The sequence below is a fragment of the Squalius cephalus genome (assembly GCF_949319135.1).
Source record: "Squalius cephalus genome assembly, chromosome: 9".
NCBI lineage: Eukaryota > Metazoa > Chordata > Actinopteri > Cypriniformes > Leuciscidae > Squalius > Squalius cephalus.
The window spans coordinates 614643-635000 of record NC_137130.1 but is presented as its reverse complement, the minus strand read 5'-3'; the positions used below and the strand labels follow the sequence as shown (position 1 = coordinate 635000).

The 20358-nt window shown below is 42.3% G+C and overlaps 1 protein-coding gene across 4 annotated transcripts in view; it reads left to right on the top strand.

Moving 5' to 3' along the window:
• Window positions 1-20358, top strand: part of mid1 (midline 1) — a 72751-nt gene that overhangs the window by 20436 nt on the left and 31957 nt on the right. For 3 of the 4 annotated variants that reach the window (XR_013822253.1, XM_079880968.1, XM_079880969.1), the window contains exon 2: window positions 11155-11843. Coding sequence is in view for 2 of the 4 variants with exons in the window: in XM_079880968.1 (XP_079737094.1) it covers window positions 11208-11843 (636 nt within the window). In the remaining 2 variants the exon portion in view is untranslated. Of the gene's footprint in view, window positions 1-7872; window positions 8099-11154; window positions 11844-20358 lie in introns of those variants that run through there. The other variant, XR_013822254.1, reaches the window with a different exon arrangement.

The window sequence follows — 20358 nt, the reverse complement described above, 5'->3', positions numbered from 1 at the left end:
AATCTGCTGTTTTTGCGTTTCTCTCTTCAGCCTCGTGTGAATGGGGCTTTTTGTTGGACTTTGTGGTTCACGGTAATATTAATTCAAGATTAATTAATTTGAAGGCGTTTTATATCCGTGTAACATCTGGGCCTGAAGCAAAGCCAATCGACTGGACAGCAGAAGAGGAGATGAGAGGAGAGGTGAGGAGGAGAGGAGGGATTGAGAGGGAAGGAGAGGAGAAAAGAGGAGGAGAGGAGGAATTGAGAGGAGAAAAGAGGAGAAGGGGGAATTGAGAGGAGAGGAGGAATTGAGAGGGGAGGAGAAAAGGAGGAATTGAGAGGGCAGGAGAGTAGAAAAGAGGAGGAGAGGAAGAATTTAGAGGAGAGGAGAAAAGAGGAGAGGAGGAATTGAGAGGAGAGGAGAGGATGAGAGGAGAAAAGAGGAGGAGAGGAGGAATTTAGAGGAGAGGAGAAGAGAGGAGGAATTGAGAGGAGAAGAGAAGAGGAGGAATTGAGATGGGAGGAGAAAAGAAGAGAGGAGGAATTGAGAGGAGAGGAGAGGATGAGAGGAGAAAAGAGGAGGAGAGGAGGAATTTAGAGGAGAGGAGAAAAGAGGAGAGGAGGAGGAGAGGTGAGGAGATGAGGGGAGAAAAGGAGAGGAGGAATTGAGAGGAGAGGAGAGAAGAAAAGAGGAGAAAAGAGGAGGAGAGGAGGAATTTAGAGGAGAAGAGAGGAGGAATTGAGAGGAGAGGAGGAATTGAGAGGAGAAGAGAAGAGGAGGAATTGAGAGGGGAGGAGAAAAGAGGAGAGGAGGAATTGAGAGGAGAGGAGAGGATGAGAGGAGAAAAGAGGAGGAGAGGAGGAATTTAGAGGAGAGGAGAAAAGAGGAGAGGAGGAATTGAGAGGAGAGGAGAGGAGGAGAGGAGAAAAGAGGAGGAGAGGAGGAATTTAGAGGAGAGGAGAAGAGAGGAGGAATTGAGAGGAGAGGAGGAATTGAGAGGAGAAGAGAAGAGGAGGAATTGAGAGGGGAGGAGAAAAGAGGAGAGGAGGAATTGAGAGGAGAGGAGAGGATGAGGAGAAAAGAGGAGGAGAGGAGGAATTTAGAGGAGAGGAGAAAAGAGGAGAGGAGGAGGAGAGGTGAGGAGATGAGGGGAGAAAAGGAGAGGAGGAATTGAGAGGATAGGAGAGAAGAAAAGAGGAGGTGAGGAATTGAGAGGAGAGGAGAGAAGAAAAGAGGAGGTGAGGAGGAATTGAGAGGAGAGGAGATGAGAGGAGAAAAGAGGAGGAGAGGAAGAATTCAGAGAAGAGGGGAGAAGGAATTGAGAGGAGAGGAGAAAAGAGGAGAGGAGGAATTGAGGGGAGATGAAGGAGAGGAGAGATGAAGGAGAGGAGAGCTAAAGGAGAGGTGAGGAGAGATGAAGGAGAGGAGAGATGAAGGAGAGGAGAGATGAAGGAGAGGAGAGATGAAGGAGAGGAGAGGAGAGCTGAAGGAGAGGTGAGGAAAGATGAAGGAGAGGAGAGGAGAGGAGAGGAGGAGAGCTGAAGGAGAGGTGAGGAAAGATGAAGGAGAGGAGAGGAGGAGAGATGAAGGAGAGGTGAGGAAAGATGAAGGAGAGGAGAGCTGAAGGAGAGGTGAGGAAAGATGAAGGAGAGGAGAGGAGAGGAGAGGAGAGGAGGAGAGGTGAGGAAAGATGAAGGAGAGGAGAGGAGGAGAGATGAAGGAGAGGTGAGGAAAGATGAAGGAGAGGAGATGAAGGAGAGGAGAGGAAAGATGAAGGAGAGGAGAGGAGAGATGAAGGAGAGGAGAGATGAAGGAGAGGAGAGGAGAGCTGAAGGAGAGGTGAGGAAAGATGAAGGAGAGGAGAGGAGAGGAGGAGAGATGAAGGAGAGGAGAGGAGAGATGAAGGAGAGGAGAGGAGAGGAGGAGAGATGAAGGAGAGGAGTGGAAAGATGAAGGAGAGGAGAGATGAAGGAGAGGAGAGGAGAGGAGGAGAGATGAAGGAGAGGAGAGGAGAGATGAAGGAGAGGAGAGGAGAGGAGGAGAGATGAAGGAGAGGAGAGATGAAGGAGAGGAGAGATGAAGGAGAGGAGGAGAGATGAAGGAGAGGAGAGGAGAGGAGGAGAGATGAAGGAGAGGAGAGATGAAGGAGAGGAGAGGAGAGGAGGAGAGATGGAGGAGAGGAGAGATGAAGGAGAGGAGAGGAGAGATGAAGGAGAGGAGAGGAGAGGAGGAGAGATGGAGGAGAGGAGAGATGAAGAAGAGGAGAGGAGATGAAGGAGAGGTGAGGAAAGATGAAGGAGAGAAGAGATGGAGAGATGGAGAGGAGAGGAGAGGAGAGGAGAGGAGAGATGGAGAGGAGAGATGAATGAGAGGAAAGGAGAGGAGAGGAGAGATGAAGGAGAGGAGAGATGGAGAGGAGAGATGAATGAGAGGAAAGGAGGGGAGAGGAGAGATGAAGGAGAGGAGAGGAGAGGAGAGAGGAAGGAGAGGAGAGATGGAGAGGAGAGATGAAGGAGAGGAGAGGAGAGATGGAGAGGAGAGATGAAGGAGAGGAGAGAAGAGATGGAGAGGAGAGATGGAGAGGAGAGATGAAGGAGAGGAGAGATGGAGAGGAGAGGAGAGATGAAGGAGAGGAGAGGAGAGGAGAGGAGAGATGAAGGAGAGGAGAGGAGAGAGGAAGGAGAGGAGAGATGGAGAGATGAAGGAGAGGAGAGGAGAGAAGAGGAGAGGAGAGGAAAAGGAGACATGTAGGAGAGGAAAAGGAGAGGAGGAGAGATGTAGGAGAGGAGAGATGAAGGAGAGGAGAGTAGAGATGAAGGAGAGGAGAGGAGAGATGAAGGAGAGGAGAGGAGAGATAGAGGAGAGGGGGAGATGAAGAAGAGGAGAGGAGAGATAGAGGAGAGGGGGAGATGAAGGAGAGGAGACGAGAGATGAAGGAGAGGAGAGGAGGAGGGATGAAGGCGAAGAGAGGAGAGATGAAGGAGAGGAGAGGAAAGGAGAGGGGGAGATGAAGGAGAGGAGAGATAGAGGAGAGGAGAGGAGAGGAGAGGGGGATATGAAGGAGAGGAGAGGAGAGATAGAGGAGAGGGGGAGATGAAGGAGAGGAGAGATAGAGGAGAGGAGAGGAGAGGAGAGGGGGATATGAAGGAGAGGAGAGGAGAGATAGAGGAGAGGGGGAGATGAAGGAGAGGAGAGATAGAGGACAGGAGAGATAGAGGAGAGGAGAGGAGAGATAGAGGAGAGGAGAGATAGAGGAGAGGAGAGGAGAGGAGAGATAGAGGAGAGGGGGAGATGAAGGAGAGGAGAGATGAAGGAGAGGAGAGGAGAGATAGAGGAGAGGAGAGGAGAGGAGAGATAGAGGAGAGGGGGAGATGAAGGAGAGGAGAAGAGAGATGAAGGAGAGGAGAGGAGAGATAGAGGAGAGGAGAGGAGAGATAGAGGAGAGGGGGAGATGAAGGAGAGGAGAGATAGAGGAGAGGAGAGATAGATAGAGGAGAGGAGAGATAGAGGAGAGGAGAGGAGAGATAGAGGAGAGGGGGAGATGAAGGAGAGGAGAGGGGGAGATGAAGGAGAGGAGAGGAGAGATAGAGGAGAGGAGAGGAGAGGAGAGATTGAGGAGAGGGGGAGATGAAGGAGAGGAGAGGAGAGATGAAGGAGAGGAGAGGAGAGATAGAGGAGAGGAGAGGAGAGGAGAGATAGAGGAGAGGAGAGGAGAGATAGAGGAGATGAAGGAGAGATAGAGGAGAGGGGGAGATGAAGGAGAGGAGAGGAGAGATAGAGGAGAGGAGGAGAGATGTAGGAGAGGAGAGGAGAGGAGGAGAGATGTAGGAGAGATGAAGGAGAGGAGAGGAGAGATAGAGGAGAGGGGGAGATGAAGGAGAGGAGAGATAGAGGAGAGGGGGAGATGAAGGAGAGGAGAGATGAAGGAGAGGAGAGGAGGAGGAGAGGAGAGGAGAGATGAAGGAGAGGTAAGGAAAGGAGAGGAGAGGAGAGGAGGACAGATGAAGGAGAAGAGAGTAGAGATGAAGGAGAGGAGAGGAGAGATGAAGGAGAGGAGAGGAGGAGGAGAGGAGAGGAGAGATAGAGGAGAGGGGGAGATGAAGGAGAGGAGAGATAGAGGAGAGGGGGAGATGAAGGAGAGGAGAGATGAAGGAGAGGGGGAGATGAAGGAGAGGAGAGATAGAGGAGAGGAGAGGAGGAGGAGAGGAGAGGAGAGATAGAGGAGAGGGGGAGATGAAGAAGAGGAGAGATAGAGGAGAGGAGAGATGAAGGAGAGGAGAGGAGAGGAGAGGAGAGATAGAGGGAGATGAAGGAGAGGGGGAGATGAAGAAGAGGAGAGATAGAGGAGAGGGGGAGATGAAGGAGAGGAGAGATGAAGGAGAGGAGAGGAGGAGGAGAGGAGAGGAGAGATGAAGGAGAGGAGAGGAGAGGAGAGATAGAGGGAGATGAAGGAGAGGGGGAGATGAAGAAGAGGAGAGATAGAGGAGAGGGGGAGATGAAGGAGAGGAGAGATGAAGGAGAGGAGGAGGAGAGGAGAGGAGAGATGAAGGAGAGGTAAGGAAAGGAGAGGAGAGGAGAGGAGAGAAGAGGAGAGGGGGAGATGAAGGAGAGGAGAGATGAAGGAGAGGAGAGGAGGAGGAGAGGAGAGATAGAGGAGAGGAGAGGAGGAGGAGAGGAGAGGAGAGGAGAGATGAAGGAGAGGAGAGGAGGAGGAGAGGAGAGGAGAGATGAAGGAGAGGTAAGGAAAGGAGAGGAGAGGAGAGAAGAGGAGAGGGGGAGATGAAGGAGAGGAGAGATAGAGGAGAGGAGAGGAGGAGGAGAGGAGAGGAGAGGAGAGATAGAGGAGAGGGGGAGATGAAGGAGAGGAGAGATAGAGGAGAGGAGAGATGAAGGAGAGGAGAGGAGAGGAGAGATAGAGGAGAGGGGGAGATGAAGGAGAGGAGAGATAGAGGAGAGGGGGAGATGAAGGAGAGGAGAGATGAAGGAGAGGAGAGGAGGAGGAGAGGAGAGGAGAGATGAAGGAGAGGAAAGGAAAGGAGAGGAGAGGAGAGGAGAGATGAAGGAGAGGAGAGGAGAGAGGAAGGAGAGGAGAGATGGAGAGATGAAGGAGAGGAAAGGAGAGGAGAGGAGAGAAGAGGAGAGGGGGAGATGAAGGAGAGGAGAGATAGAGGAGAGGAGAGGAGGAGGAGAGGAGAGGAGAGGAGAGATAGAGGAGAGGGGGAGATGAAGGAGAGGAGAGATAGAGGAGAGGAGAGATGAAGGAGAGGAGAGGAGAGGAGAGATAGAGGAGAGGGGGAGATGAAGGAGAGGAGAGATAGAGGAGAGGGGGAGATGAAGGAGAGGAGAGATGAAGGAGAGGAGAGGAGGAGGAGAGGAGAGGAGAGATGAAGGAGAGGAAAGGAAAGGAGAGGAGAGGAGAGGAGGACAGATGAAGGAGAAGAGAGTAGAGATGAAGGAGAGGAGAGGAGAGATGAAGGAGAGGAGAGGAGGAGGAGAGGAGAGGAGAGATGAAGGAGAGGTAAGGAAAGGAGAGGAGAGGAGAGGAGGACAGATGAAGGAGAAGAGAGTAGAGATGAAGGAGAGGAGAGGAGAGATGAAGGAGAGGAGAGGAGGATGAGAGGAGAGGAGAGATGAAGGAGAGGAGAGGAGAGGAGAGAAGAGGAGGACAGATGAAGGAGAAGAGAGTAGAGATGAAGGAGAGGAGAGGAGAGATGAAGGAGAGGAGAGGAGGATGAGAGGAGAGGAGAGATGAAGGAGAGGAGAGGAGAGGAGAGGAGGACAGATGAAGGAGAAGAGAGTAGAGATGAAGGAGAGGAGAGGAGAGATGAAGGAGAGGAGAGGAGGATGAGAGGAGAGGAGAGATGAAGGAGAGGAGAGGAGAGGAGAGGAGAGGAGGACAGATGAAGGAGAAGAGAGTAGAGATGAAGGAGAGGAGAGGAGAGATGAAGGAGAGGAGAGATGAAGGAGAGGAGAGGAGAGATGAAGGAGAGGAGAGGAGAGATGAAGGAGAGGAGAGGAGAGATGAAGGAGAGGAGAGATGAAGGAGAGGAGAGGAGAGCTGAAGGAGAGGAGAGGAGAGGAGAGATGAAGGAGAGGAGAGGAGAGATGAAGGAGAGGAGAGGAGAGATGAAGGAGAGGAGAGATGAAGGAGAGGAGAGATAGAGGAGAGGAGAGATGAAGGAGAGGAGAGGAGAGATGAAGGAGAGGAGAGATGAAGGAGAGGAGAGATAGAGGAGAGGAGGAGAGATGCAGATACAGCACATGCAGTCTTAAACACACATATAAATATTTACTGTCAGTCAGATGTGTTTTATTCCCTCTCAGATCCAGCATTGTGTCCTCAGAAGAGAAGCTGATGGAGAGATAGAGAGACAGACACTCACTCTCTCCAATCTCTTTCCACTCTTTCTCTAGGCGGAGTCGCTTTTCCTGGAATTATCAGGGAGCTTTTCCTGTTGTGCAGACTTTACTTACTCTCTCTCTCTCTCCCTCTGAGTCTCTGTGTGTTTATTAGTGATGTAGATTCACCAAAGAATCATTCTTTTGAGTCGAGTCCGCTCATGAACCAGTTCACAATACCGCACTCAAAATGACTCGGTTAACGAATCGTTTTGAATCATTACGAACGGTTCTTCAGTCACTACCTCTTTCAGACTCGCGATGATTCATAGTGTATTTATTTATTTATTTATTTTTTGTAAAAACATTACGGTAAACACTGAGGCCATAACATGTATACGTTTTAGTGCTTCCCATAATTAATTATAGGAATTAATAATTTTAACAATATTTTATCTATACACATGCCTTTTAAATAGGTAATTATAGGCTAATATTAAGATCATTAATAATTTCACATAGCCTCATTATTTCACATTAAATGATGTGAAAATATAATTTCCACAATATTTGGTTATGTAACTTACAGTTAACCAGTTATTGATAATTCATATTTTTATAATCATGCAAGGATTCGATAGATAATTTGCTGTATAATCGTCACATAGTTAAATATTAGGAATTATAATGTGCTGAAATATTTACAACTTGAACTTGCAAAATCTGAAAGATGCTAATTCATTTTGTGAGATGGTTTATAAATAGTTCTAGTATTTTCTATATTCATAATTTTGTTTACTGTTTAATAAAATATTTTGCATTCATTTGTGTCACAAAATAATAATTTATTTATGTTGATATTGACTTAAACTTGTCCTTTCCAAAAATTCATATTGAGGTCTAAAGTGCTTTTATGTTTGTTTGTTTGTTTGACATCAATGTAATTACAATAAGCAAAAATACATAAGCTTTATGGTTAAAAAACATGACAAAAATTAAAACAAAATATAAAAATAAAGTCTAAATCAGAATATGAAAATGACACTAAAATGTACATGCTTTTTTTTTATTGAATATAAAATCTAAATACATCAAAATGGCATAAACAGTAATTATACAGTGAAAGAAAACTGGCGTGAAGACTCAACACAACAGAACCATATTGAATCAATTAAAATAAACATAACAATACATCAAATTAAATAATAATAATTATACTAGAGTATAATTAAAATAAAATCAAACAAATAAATAAATAAATAATGAAACTACACCATATTATATAATTCAAACAAACTACAAAGTTTTACTGCATTTTGCATCTGAGAATTCATTACTCAATTCATTATTCAATTAAATGAATTTCTGAATATAATAAACATTTTAAAAATGTACATTTATGTGTAAAATATTTTGCCATTAATCCGATATGCTGACATATTTATTGGAATGTTTTAGAAATACCGCGCCGCGATGTCAAGGGTTACGTGATGACGTAAAAGAATCATAGAATCTCTGGTTCGCTGAATCGAACTGTTCGAAAGAACCGATTCGCGGAAATGGGTCGGACTTCCCTCTGTACGAGTGTGTGTGAGTGTGTGTGAGTTCAGCCTCTCGCACTGGCAGTGACTTTGGATTAAGCGTGTTATGTGGGAATGAACCATCTGGAATTCTTGCTCTTCCACAAGAGCTTTTCTCCGAACAAAACAAGCTTTCTGAAATCTGAACAGAAGTTCTGGAAATGGCTGTGAAGCGCGAAGAGACGCGAAATCCATCGGTGGGTGAAACACAACTGCGTTACTGTAACGTGTGTGTGTGTGTGTGTGTGTGTGTGTGTGTGTGTGTGACAGCAGACTGTATGATACTCTGAATATGAATCTGTCTCCGTATAATATTCCGCGTGCATCTTCAGTTTGAATCTCGAACGCATTGCGTTGCACTCAGAGGGTTCGGGAAACTGTTACTTTACTGAGTTTAAAGTTAATTCCTGTGGAAATGGGTCACATTTTGTTCTGCTAAACTGCGATTGTCAAGTCAATGAATGATTAGAGTAATATGACGCTTTATTTTACAATGTCATTGTTACATGTACTAGTTAGCCTACTGTATAATAATAACTATAAATTATGAATAATTACATGCAACAAACCCTAAACCAAACCCTATTGTATGATGTAGTTCATATTACTCAGTACTTAAATATATAATTACAGTGTAACAAAGACACCTTAAAATAAAGTGTAGCCTAATAATGTTTTTGGTCTGTTGCTCTGAAGGAATTTTAACAGTTAAACATTAATTCGTCCTGATGCTTCGATTTAATACTGTTTAATCCTCTCATCTTACTCATAAACTAATCTTCTGATTAATTATCTTTTATGGCTTTGTTTAGAATAGAAATAAGGCACAAAGCTGCTGTTTGGGCTTTACATAATTCACATGCATTTGTATTATTTATTATTTTGTATTATTGAGGGTTCTGGCTTGGCTCTGGTATTTTAAAATGTGAAATATGAAACCAGAGGCATATTTTTGTGCATAATTTGGTGATAATACAGTATAAACGAATCTTACTGTGGTTCAGATTCATATATTCATCAGATAATAAACGAAGGTCATTGTTTACAGCAAGCAACTGTTTCTGTGCACATCTTTACAGATATTGTATGAACTTCAGACAATTGGCCTTTTGTGTGGCGATGGCTTTGGAAACAGTAATTGCTGGATCCTCACAGGTCGTGGTGGAGTAACGAGCTTCATAATGAGCGTGTGATGGGAGTCCGTGTGATTGAGTGTGATGGACATCAGTGCATCTGCTCCCAAACAAAGAGTCCAGATTCTGCTCGACTGAGCCGTCAAGCTCTCTGACATCAGCAGATTATAATATTACACAATCATAAACACAATGCTCACAGGCCCGGCGTGCTGCTTTGATGACATGTGCAAATGTTCACTGAGTTTGCATTTGTTGCTGTTTAATAGTTTAGGAAGTATCAACGTATTTCAGATGTTTTTCCCCAAATTCCCTGTGGGATATAAACGACACTAAGTGAGTCAGTAGTGGTCAGTCACTGGTTCTGTCTATTTTTAAGTGGTCCAAAAATTGTAATGTTGGTTGCTTCGAAGTTGGAATTTGGTTGGTTGTAAAATCTCAAAAATCTAAATTTCACATATTCATCGTTGAAAATTTTAGGTTGCTCCCACCAGAGATAATCAACTCAAACAAAGTTAGGGTAATATTGAACGTGCCCCTATTATGCCGTTTTAAAGGTTCCTAACAGAAGATGTACATGCATCTGAGGTGGAAAAATCAGCTGTTTTCTCTCGAACGCTTCGATCAAAGATTCAGTCTCTCTAAGCCCCGCCTCTCTGAGAGCTGCCCTGCTGTGATTGGTCAGAAAGCAACCGCTCATTATCATATCTGAATCTCAGCTCTTGATCTCAGTGATACGAACAGTGAGGATGGCGTGGGTTTCACCGTATCAATCTCAGAAAACAGCGTCTTCTCGACACGAACAACACGAACCAAACTCCTCCAGTCTCAGATACACTACAGTGTTTGAGGGCGGAGCTAAGAGACGCTGCTCAGCCAATCAACACCAGAGGAGGGCATTATGCTAATTTCAGCAGGAAGTGAGACTGAATTACAGACGACTCGTTTCAGTTCAGAATTGCTATTGATCTTTGAAACTTGTACATTCACAACCAGCTTTATTATACACTATATGAAAGGGAATATCCTAAAAAGCACAATAGGGGGACTTTATAAAACTGCACTTGATTGGCTCCATTAAAAGTGAAACTTTGAGCATTCTTGATCATTACATTCGGACTTAAGTTCTATATAAGGAATAAGTATGTGCCAAATGTTTTCCTTGAAAAGTGCTCTAAGGAAGAGTTTTTGTTCCAAGCTCCTCTGATCATCCTGAACTGAGGTATTGAGGATTCCCTGAACGTCCGTATAACTAAGATTTATCTGGTGGTTTTGCAATACCAACAATACATAGTTAAGCACTCAAAAATGATTAAGCTATCTTTATTGGACTACATCAGGATGGATTGAACCCATCCAGTAAGAGTATTAGATTTAAGATGAATGTGGAGCAGCTCATTTAATGAGAAGTGTTTGAGACTTCCTCTGAGATCTCTTCTGAAACACTAGAGGATTTTCCTATTACTGGGATCTTTTACTCCGGAGGAACATCAGAGTATCAGGATAAAGAGCTCTCACTTTTGCTTTTTCTTTCCTACAGCCTATGATTGTCAAATATTAATGAGTCATGAAAGCTTTGAGTGGTTTGTGAGGCAAAATACACTGTCGCTCAAAAATTTGAGGTCGGTAACATTTTTCTAAAAGAAGTCTCACCAAGCCAAGGCAGTATTCATTTAATTGATCAGAAATACAGTAAAAATTGTGGAATATTATTATAATGTAAATCAGCTGTTTTCTATGTGAATATATAGTAAAGTGTAATTTATTCCTGTGATCAAAGCTGAATGTTCAGCATCATTACTCCAGTCTTCAGTGTCACATGATCCTTCAGAAATCACTCTAATATGAGGATTTGATGATCAAGAAACATTTATGATTATTATCAGTGTTGAAAACTGTTCATGCTTTTGTGAAAACTGGGATACATTTTATTTATCAGGATTCTTTAATGAATAGAAAGATTAAAAGAACAGCATTTATTTTAAATAGAATCTATAACATTATAAATGTCTTTACTGTCACTTTTGATCAGTTTAAGTGCTTGAATGAATGTTTTGCACTGGTCCGATGATGTTTTGAGTGTTAAACCAGAAGTAAAGCCATGTTTAACTCCTTCACAGACGGCTAAACGGCTTCCCTGGGTTTCGCTGGCGTCCCGATCGCTTCACTGAAGATGGACACACTGGAGTCGGAGTTGACTTGCCCAATCTGTCTGGAGCTGTTCGAGGATCCTCTTCTTCTGCCCTGCGCCCACAGCCTGTGCTTTAACTGTGCTCATCGGATTCTGGTGTCCCACCGAAGCTCATCCGACGAGTCCAAACCCGTCTCCGCTTTCCAGTGTCCCACCTGCCGATATGCCATCGCCCTCGACCCGCAGGGCCTAGACGGGCTCAAGCGCAACGTGACTCTGCAGAACATCATCGAGCGCTTCCAGAAGGCCTCGCTGAGCGGCCCGAACTCCCCGAGCGAGACCCGGCGCGCGAGCATGAGTTCCCCGGTCCAGTGCCAGTTCTGTGAGACCGACCCGCCCCAGGAGGCGCTGAAGACCTGCGTGACCTGTGAGGTCTCGTACTGCCAGGAGTGCCTGCGGGCCACGCACCCTAACAAGAAGCCGTTCACAGGCCACCGGCTGACGGAGCCGGTACCGGACGCTCGGGTCCGAGGACTGGCCTGTCCCGAACACGCGGAGGAGAAGGTCAACATGTACTGTGTGACGGATGAGCAGCTGATCTGCTCTCTGTGTAAACTGGTCGGGCATCACCGAGAGCACCAGGTGGCGGCGCTGGGCGAGCGCTTCGACAAGCTGAAGGTGAGACACACTGGGGAAATACAGGAAAAATCGAATAAAAATTGTGATTGCGATTTAAATAAAACATAAAATCCAGGTTTTATGTGATTGTTTTATAGGTGTTTTGTGATTATATATTAGTATGACTATAAAATATTAATAATAATACGATTCGACAAGCTGAAGGTGAGACACACTGGGGAAATACAGGAAAAATCTAATAAAAATTGTGATTGCGATTTAAATAAAACATAAAATCCAGGTTTTATGTGATTGTTTTATAGGTGTTTTGTGATTATATATTAGTATGACTATAAAATATTAATAATAATACGATTCGACAAGCTGAAGGTGAGACACACTGGAGAAATACAGGAAAAATCTAATAAAAATTGTGATTGCGATTTAAATAAAACATAAAATCCAGGTTTTATGTGATTGTTTTATAGGTGTTTTGTGATTATATATCAGTATGACTATAAAATATTAATAATAATATGATTTGACAAGCTGAAGGTGAGACACTGGGGAAATACAGGAAAAATCTAATAAAAATTGTGATTGCGATTTAAATAAACATAAAATCCAGGTTTTATGTGATTGTTTTATAGGTGTTTTGTGATTATATATTATTATGACTATAAAATATTAATAATAATACGATTCGACAAGCTGAAGGTGAGACACACTGGGGAAATACAGGAAAAATCTAATAAAAATTGTGATTGCGATTTAAATAAAACATAAAATCCAGGTTTTATGTGATTGTTTTATAGGTGTTTTGTGATTATATATCAGTATGACTATAAAATATTAATAATAATATGATTTGACAAGCTGAAGGTGAGACACACTGGGGAAATACAGGAAAAATCTAATAAAAATTGTGATTGCGATTTAAATAAAACATAAAATCCAGGTTTTATGTGATTGTTTTATAGGTGTTTTGTGATTATATATCAGTATGACTATAAAATATTAATAATAATACGATTCGACAAGCTGAAGGTGAGACACACTGGGGAAATACAGGAAAAATCTAATAAAAATTGTGATTGAGATTTAAATAAAACATAAAATCCATGTTTTATGTGATTGTTTTATAGGTGTTTTGTGATTATATATCAGTATGACTATAAAATATTAATAATAATACGATTCGACAAGCTGAAGGTGAGACACACTGGGGAAATACAGGAAAAATCTAATAAAAATTGTGATTGCGATTTAAATAAAACATAAAATCCAGGTTTTATGTGATTGTTTTATAGGTGTTTTGTGATTATATATCAGTATGACTATAAAATATTAATAATAATACGATTCGACAAGCTGAAGGTGAGACACACTGGGGAAATACAGGAAAAATCTAATAAAAATTGTGATTGCGATTTAAATAAAACATAAAATCCAGGTTTTATGTGATTGTTTTATAGGTGTTTTGTGATTATATATCAGTATGACTATAAAATATTAATAATAATACGATTCGACAAGCTGAAGGTGAGACACACTGGGGAAATACAGGAAAAATCTAATAAAAATTGTGATTGCGATTTAAATAAAACATAAAATCCAGGTTTTATGTGATTGTTTTATAGGTGTTTTGTGATTATATATCATTAATTGATAGCCGTATTGACATAATAATAAAGATTATTATTATTATTATTACTATATCAATATGGCTATAAAATAATAATATTAATTGCAATAACAATTGTCATTATTGTTATTATTATTATTATTATAGCAATATGTAAGTTTTATGCATTAATTTCATCATTATTGTATTTTTTTTGACAAATATTGTTTTTTAGTAAATCATAAAACTAAAAATTTAAAATTAAAACAGACAACACAGAATTTTTTAAAAGATAAAATACTTTTCATACGGCCCTATTATTGTTAAAATGTTAGTACATTTATTAAAGTTTTATGATTTCCAATAATAATAATAATTATTATTATTACAAAGTAAAAATAACTAAATAAGCAAGCAAACAAAATAAGAAATATTACCATTGTAATATTTAACTGTAAAAATAATGTAACAATAATAATTTTATTTTACATTACAAGTGAAGAAATTTGTACAGAAGAATGTCCTTTCCTAAAGTAATAATAACAATAATAATAATACTGTATGATTTTTTTTTTACAGGAATATCACAATTTTCTTTCCTTGTTTTATTTTAAACTGTTACACAATATAAGAGGAACTTTAAAATTTACATTTGATTACATTTTAAGAGATTAATTAATTACCACCTTTTTTGACATACAGATTTAGATTAAATCATCAAAGACAAGCTCATAAACTTTATGATTAAACTTTTTTTAATAAAACTGTTTTTGCCATTTTGGCTCAGAACATGTTCTTGTGTTCCAGGGTTCAGGCCTTCAGTCTCGACGGCTGTGAATGTGCCAAGTCTCTTTGCTTGCCAACTTCTAGAGTAACAAACTTTATTTCTTGGCAGAACAATTTTTTTAATATTTGTCTTTTATCATATATTGCATGCCCACATTTTATAAAAACAATAAGCCCCTCCAGGCTGTGAAATAATCACTGTAGCAGAAATCATCAAACGTTTCTGAAACTCACAGTTATTAGTGCAGAAGACGGTCCAGATGATGTATATACTGACTCTCATTACTGTAATGCTATATATAATATATAATAAATAATATAAGAACATGAAAAGAATGAGAATCACCTTGAAGAATAATGAGAATAACAAAAAAGTGATTTACAAAATTGTGCATAAATTCCATGTCTTTTCTCTTTTCTCTTGGTTGTGGGTGACCTCTGACCTTTATCCCTTTATATCAACACAACTCAGTAACAGCATGAGGGCCGATCATCTCTTGCTGTGTGTCAGTGATGCGTCATGTGACCTACTTTACAGGTTCACTGAATCCAGCCTGATCACACGAGACGCTTAGATTAGCATGGGTGGACACACACACACACACACACACGCAGTCTCACACACACACACGCACGCGCACACACACACGCACGCACGCACGCACGCACGCACACACACACATTAAAGCCCTTATAACTGTTGTGTATTGTGATAAATAATAGACAGGTTATATTTACTGCTAGAACATTTCAGAGTGTAAAGTGTGTTATAAAACATTCAGACGAACCTTTTCTGACACGTGTTGGACTCCAGAACACATTCCCAGAACACACTCCAGAACACACTTCCAGAACACACTCCAGAACACATACTCCAAGTCAAGTCAAGTCAAGTCATCTTCATTTATATAGCGCTTTTAACAACGTAGATTGTTTCAAAGCAGCTTCACAGAGATAAGCGTATAATTTAAGGTAACAGAGATTGTTTTGGCTTTATAGCAGAGTTAAGTTATTTTCCATCTAAAGTTAGTTTTGATTGATTTGCTTCCGTCGCAACGATCATTTGTTATTAAATTAGGGGCCGCTAAGACGACACCATTCCCTCTACACAGACTTTAAACGCGAACCTGTGAGAAACGCTGATGGCGTTCACATGCGCATTTAGAACGGGTTCAATAGTTATGTGCGTTTGAATATACGCAGGTTTGGAATTCCCTACAAGCCAAGCCTAAACAAAGTACTTGTCTTTCCTTATAAATTTTGATAAAGAATTTTATTTTATTTTGTTGCTTTGGGGTAGGAACGCGAAACGAATTTCCCGACAACGCCTTATCTGTAGAGTGGTAGAGGGATCCTCCATAGGGAGAGACTAGTTGGCACTTCAGCACTGCGTTGTCATCGGTCCAGGCGAAGGTCCTTCGTCAGATCTGGATACGGCCTGGATCCGGCAGGCTGCGGGAAAACCTCGGGATAAACACAGGCACTAAAATTAGCGTAGATGCCATTCTTCTCATGATGTTAGGGTTAGGGTTAGGGTTATGAACGAGTACATCAGGATTTATGGGAAGTGTTCCCGGTTCCGGCTGACCTAATCTATGCAGCCTAACATTAAATTATAGAAGTCTATAATGTATTATGTGAATGCTAGGTCAAAGAGATGTGTCTTTAATCTGGCTTTGAACTGACAGAGTGTGTCTGCTTCCCGGACAATGGTAGGAAGACTGTTCCAGAGTTTTGGTGCTAAATAGGAGAAGGATCTACCGCCAGCAGTCGATTTTGATATTCTAGGTATTATCACCTGGCCGGAGTTTTGAGATCGCAATAGACGTGAAGGACTATAATGCGTTAAGAGCTCGCTCAAGCACTGCGGAGCTAAACCATTTAGTGCTTTGTAAGTAATCAGCAATATTTAAAAATGTATGCGATGTTTAATAGGAAGCCAGTGCAGTGTTGACAGAACCGGGCTAATATGGTCATACTTCCTGGTTCTGGTAAGAACTCGAGCGGCTGCGTTTTGAACCAGCTGTAGTTTGTTTATTAAACGTGCAGGGCAACCACCCAGTAGAGCATTACAATAATCTAGCCTTGAGGTCATGAACGCATGAACTAGTTGTTCCGCATTTGTCAATGAGAGCATATGGCGTAATTTAGATATATTTTTAAGATGGAAAAATGCAGTTTTACAGATACTAGACACGTGACTTTCAAATGAAAGATTGGTATCAAAGAGCACACACACACACACACACACACACACACACACGCACACACACACACACCCAGGTTCCTAACCGACGACGAAGACTTAACAGAGCAGCCATCAAGTGTTAGACAGTATTCTAGATTATTACGTGAGGAAGTTTTTTGTCCAATAATTAGAAACTCTGTTTTTTTCAGAATTTAGAAGTAGGAAATTACGAGTCATCCAATTTTTTATATCAGCTATGCATTCCGTTAATTTTATGAATTGATAAGTTTCGTTAGGTTTTGAAGAAATATACAGCTGAGTATCGTCAGCATAACAGTGAAAGCTAATTCCATGTTTCCTAATGATATCTCCTAATGGTAGCATGTAGGGATGTCCCGATCAGGTTTTTTTGCCCTCGAGTCCGAGTCCGAGTCATTTGATTTTGAGTATCTGCCGATACCGAGTCCCGATCCGATACTTAATACATAAAAAAAGAATAAAGAAGAGCGAAAAAACAGATCCAGGATGTTCCTTATTTTTTATTTAATTCACCTTATTTTAACATTCATCAACTCTGTTAACAAACAGAGCACTTCTGTGAGGTAGCTTGAACAATCAAGTAATACATAAATTCTTCACTTTTGGACTTAGTGCAACAGTAAATATAAAAAAAGTCTAATATATAAACAAATAGCACCTCAACTTAAAATACCCGGCAGGCATGTAAACAAATAAAAAATAAAAGTGCTACAGTGTTTGCAAAGCCAGTAATGTGCTTTTAGGAACTGCACTCCTAACTCTTACACCGGTTTCACACTGCACTGTTAGCAGAGCGTGCAGTGCGTATAGCAGAGCAGAGCAGAGCAGGAGTGCCGCGATCGTTTCGGCGCCGAGTCTATTTTTGCTGCGCCGCTTTTGCTGAATTAAAGTGATAATACATTGATCATGGCCAAAATACACCACAGTTTTATCCAAAAAGTGCATTGATGATATCTATTGTGTTTTAAAAAGTCAATCAAATGACCAACAGCAATTTAAAAAGAAAACAAATGTCCAAAAACAAACTTGTTGCCATAACAATAAAATCAAAGATGAAACAAAAGTTATATAAATGAAATTATTAATAAAATAAGCTTCTTGACAAGTCTTTTCTCTTAAATGTATTTGAAAACGAAAAAAAGCAATGCCAACTTATCCATTATGGAGTACTCTGTCTGTAGCCTACACAACCCGCGGTTCAGCCGCGCGTGACAAACGCTGCCAGTGTGAAAGCAAAACGCACGTGTCCTGCTCCTGCTCACCGCTCCTGCGCTGCTTACTAACGCGTGCAGTGTGAAACCGGCGTAACTCTGTGCCACCGCATAAATATTGATGTGTTAAAAAATAATGAGAATATATATATCCGAGTCCTGATCGGGAGGTAACGTCCGATTCCGATCGAGTCTGAAAACACGTGATCGGGCCCGATTTCCGATCATGTGATCGGATCGGGACATCCCTAGTAGCATGTACAGAGTGAACAGCAGCGGTCCTAGTACTGAGCCTTGTGGTACGCCATACTGAACTTGTGATCGATGAGACATCTCATCATTTACTGCTACAAACTGATAACGGTCAGATAAGTATGATTTAAACCATGCTAGTGCATTTCCCCTAATGCCAACATAATGTTCTAGTCTATTTAAAAGAACGTTGTGGTCAATGGTGTCAAATGCAGCACTAAGATGGAGTAACACTAATAGCGAGATACAACCACGATCGGATGACAAGAGCAAATCATTTGTGACTCTAACGAGAGCTGTCTCGGTACTATGGTACGGTCTAAATCCAGACTGGAAATCCTCACAGATATAATTTCTTTCAAGAAAGGAACACAGTTGTGAGAACTCCAGAACACACTCTCCAGAACACACACTCTCAGAACACACTCCAGAACACACTCCCAGAACACACACTCTCCAGAACACACTCCCAGAACACACTCCAGAACACACTCCAGAACACACTCCCAGAACACTCTCCAGAACACACTCTCAGAACACACTCCCAGAACACACACTCTCCAGAACACACACTCTCAGAACACACTCCCAGAACACACTCCCAGAACACACTCCAGAACACACTCCAGAACACACTCCCAGAACACTCTCCAGAACACACTCTCAGAACACACTCCCAGAACACACACTCTCCAGAACACACACTCTCAGAACACACTCCAGAACACACACTCCCAGAACACACACTCTCCAGAACACACTCCCAGAACACACTCCAGAACACACTCCAGAACACACTCCCAGAACACTCTCCAGAACACACTCTCAGAACACACTCTCAGAACACACACTCTCCAGAACACACACTCTCAGAACACACTCTCAGAACACACTCTCCAGAACACACTCTCCAGAACACACTCTCCAGAACACACTCTCAGAACACACTCTTCAGAACACACACTCTCAGAACACACTCCCAGAACACACTCTCAGAACACACTCTCCAGAACACACACTCCCAGAACACACACTCTCCAGAACACACTCTCCAGAACACACTCTCCAGAACACACACTCTCCAGAACACACACTCTCCGAACACACACTCTCAGAACACACTCTCCAGAACACACACTCTCCAGAACACACACTCTCCAGAACACACACTCTCCAGAACACACTCTCCAGAACACACTCCCAGAACACACACTCCAGAACACACTCCCAGAACACACACTCTCAGAACACACTCCCAGAACACACACTCTCAGAACACACTCTCCAGAACACACACTCTCCAGAACACACTCTCCAGAACACACTCCCAGAACACACTCTCCAGAACACACTCTCAGAACACACACTCCAGAACACACTCTCTCCAGAACACACTCTCAGAACACACTCTCAGAACACACTCTCAGAACACACTCTCCAGAACACACTCTCCAGAACACACTCTCCAGAACACACACTCTCCAGAACACACTCTCAGAACACACTCCCAGAACACACTCTCAGAACACACTCCCAGAACACACACTCTCAGAACACACTCTCCAGAACACACTCTCCAGAACACACTCTCAGAACACACTCTCAGAACACACACTCTCCAGAACACACACTCTCCAGAACACACTCTCTCCAGAACACACTCTCTCCAGAACACACACTCTCCAGAACACACTCTCCAGAACACACTCCCAGAACACACACTCTCCAGAACACACTCTCTCAGAACACACTCTCCAGAACACACTCTCAGAACACACTCTCCAGAACACACTCTCCAGAACACACTCTCCAGAACACACTCTCAGAACACACTCTTCAGAACACACACTCTCCAGAACACACACTCTCAGAACACACTCCCAGAACACACTCTTCAGAACACACACTCTCTAGAACACACACTCTCCAGAACACACTCTCCAGAACACACTCTCCAGAACACACTCTTCAGAACACACACTCTCCAGAACACACTCTTCAGAACACACTCTCCAGAACACACACTCTCCAGAACACACACTCTCCAGAACACACACTCTCAGAACACACTCCCAGAACACACTCTTCAGAACACACACTCTCAGAACACACTCCCAGAACACACTCTTCAGAACACACACTCTCCAGAACACACTCTCCAGAACACACTCTCCAGAACACACACTCTTCAGAACACACACTCTCCAGAACACACTCTTCAGAACACACACTCTCCAGAACACACACTCTCCAGAATACACTCTCAGAACACTCTCAGAACACACTCTGCAGAACACACACTCCCAGAACACACACTCTCCAGAACACACTCTCCAGAACACACTCCCAGAACACACACTCTCAGAACACACTCCCAGAACACACTCTCCAGAACACACACTCTCAGAACACACTCCTAGAACACACTCTCCAGAACACACACTCCAGAACACACACTCTCCAGAACACACTCCC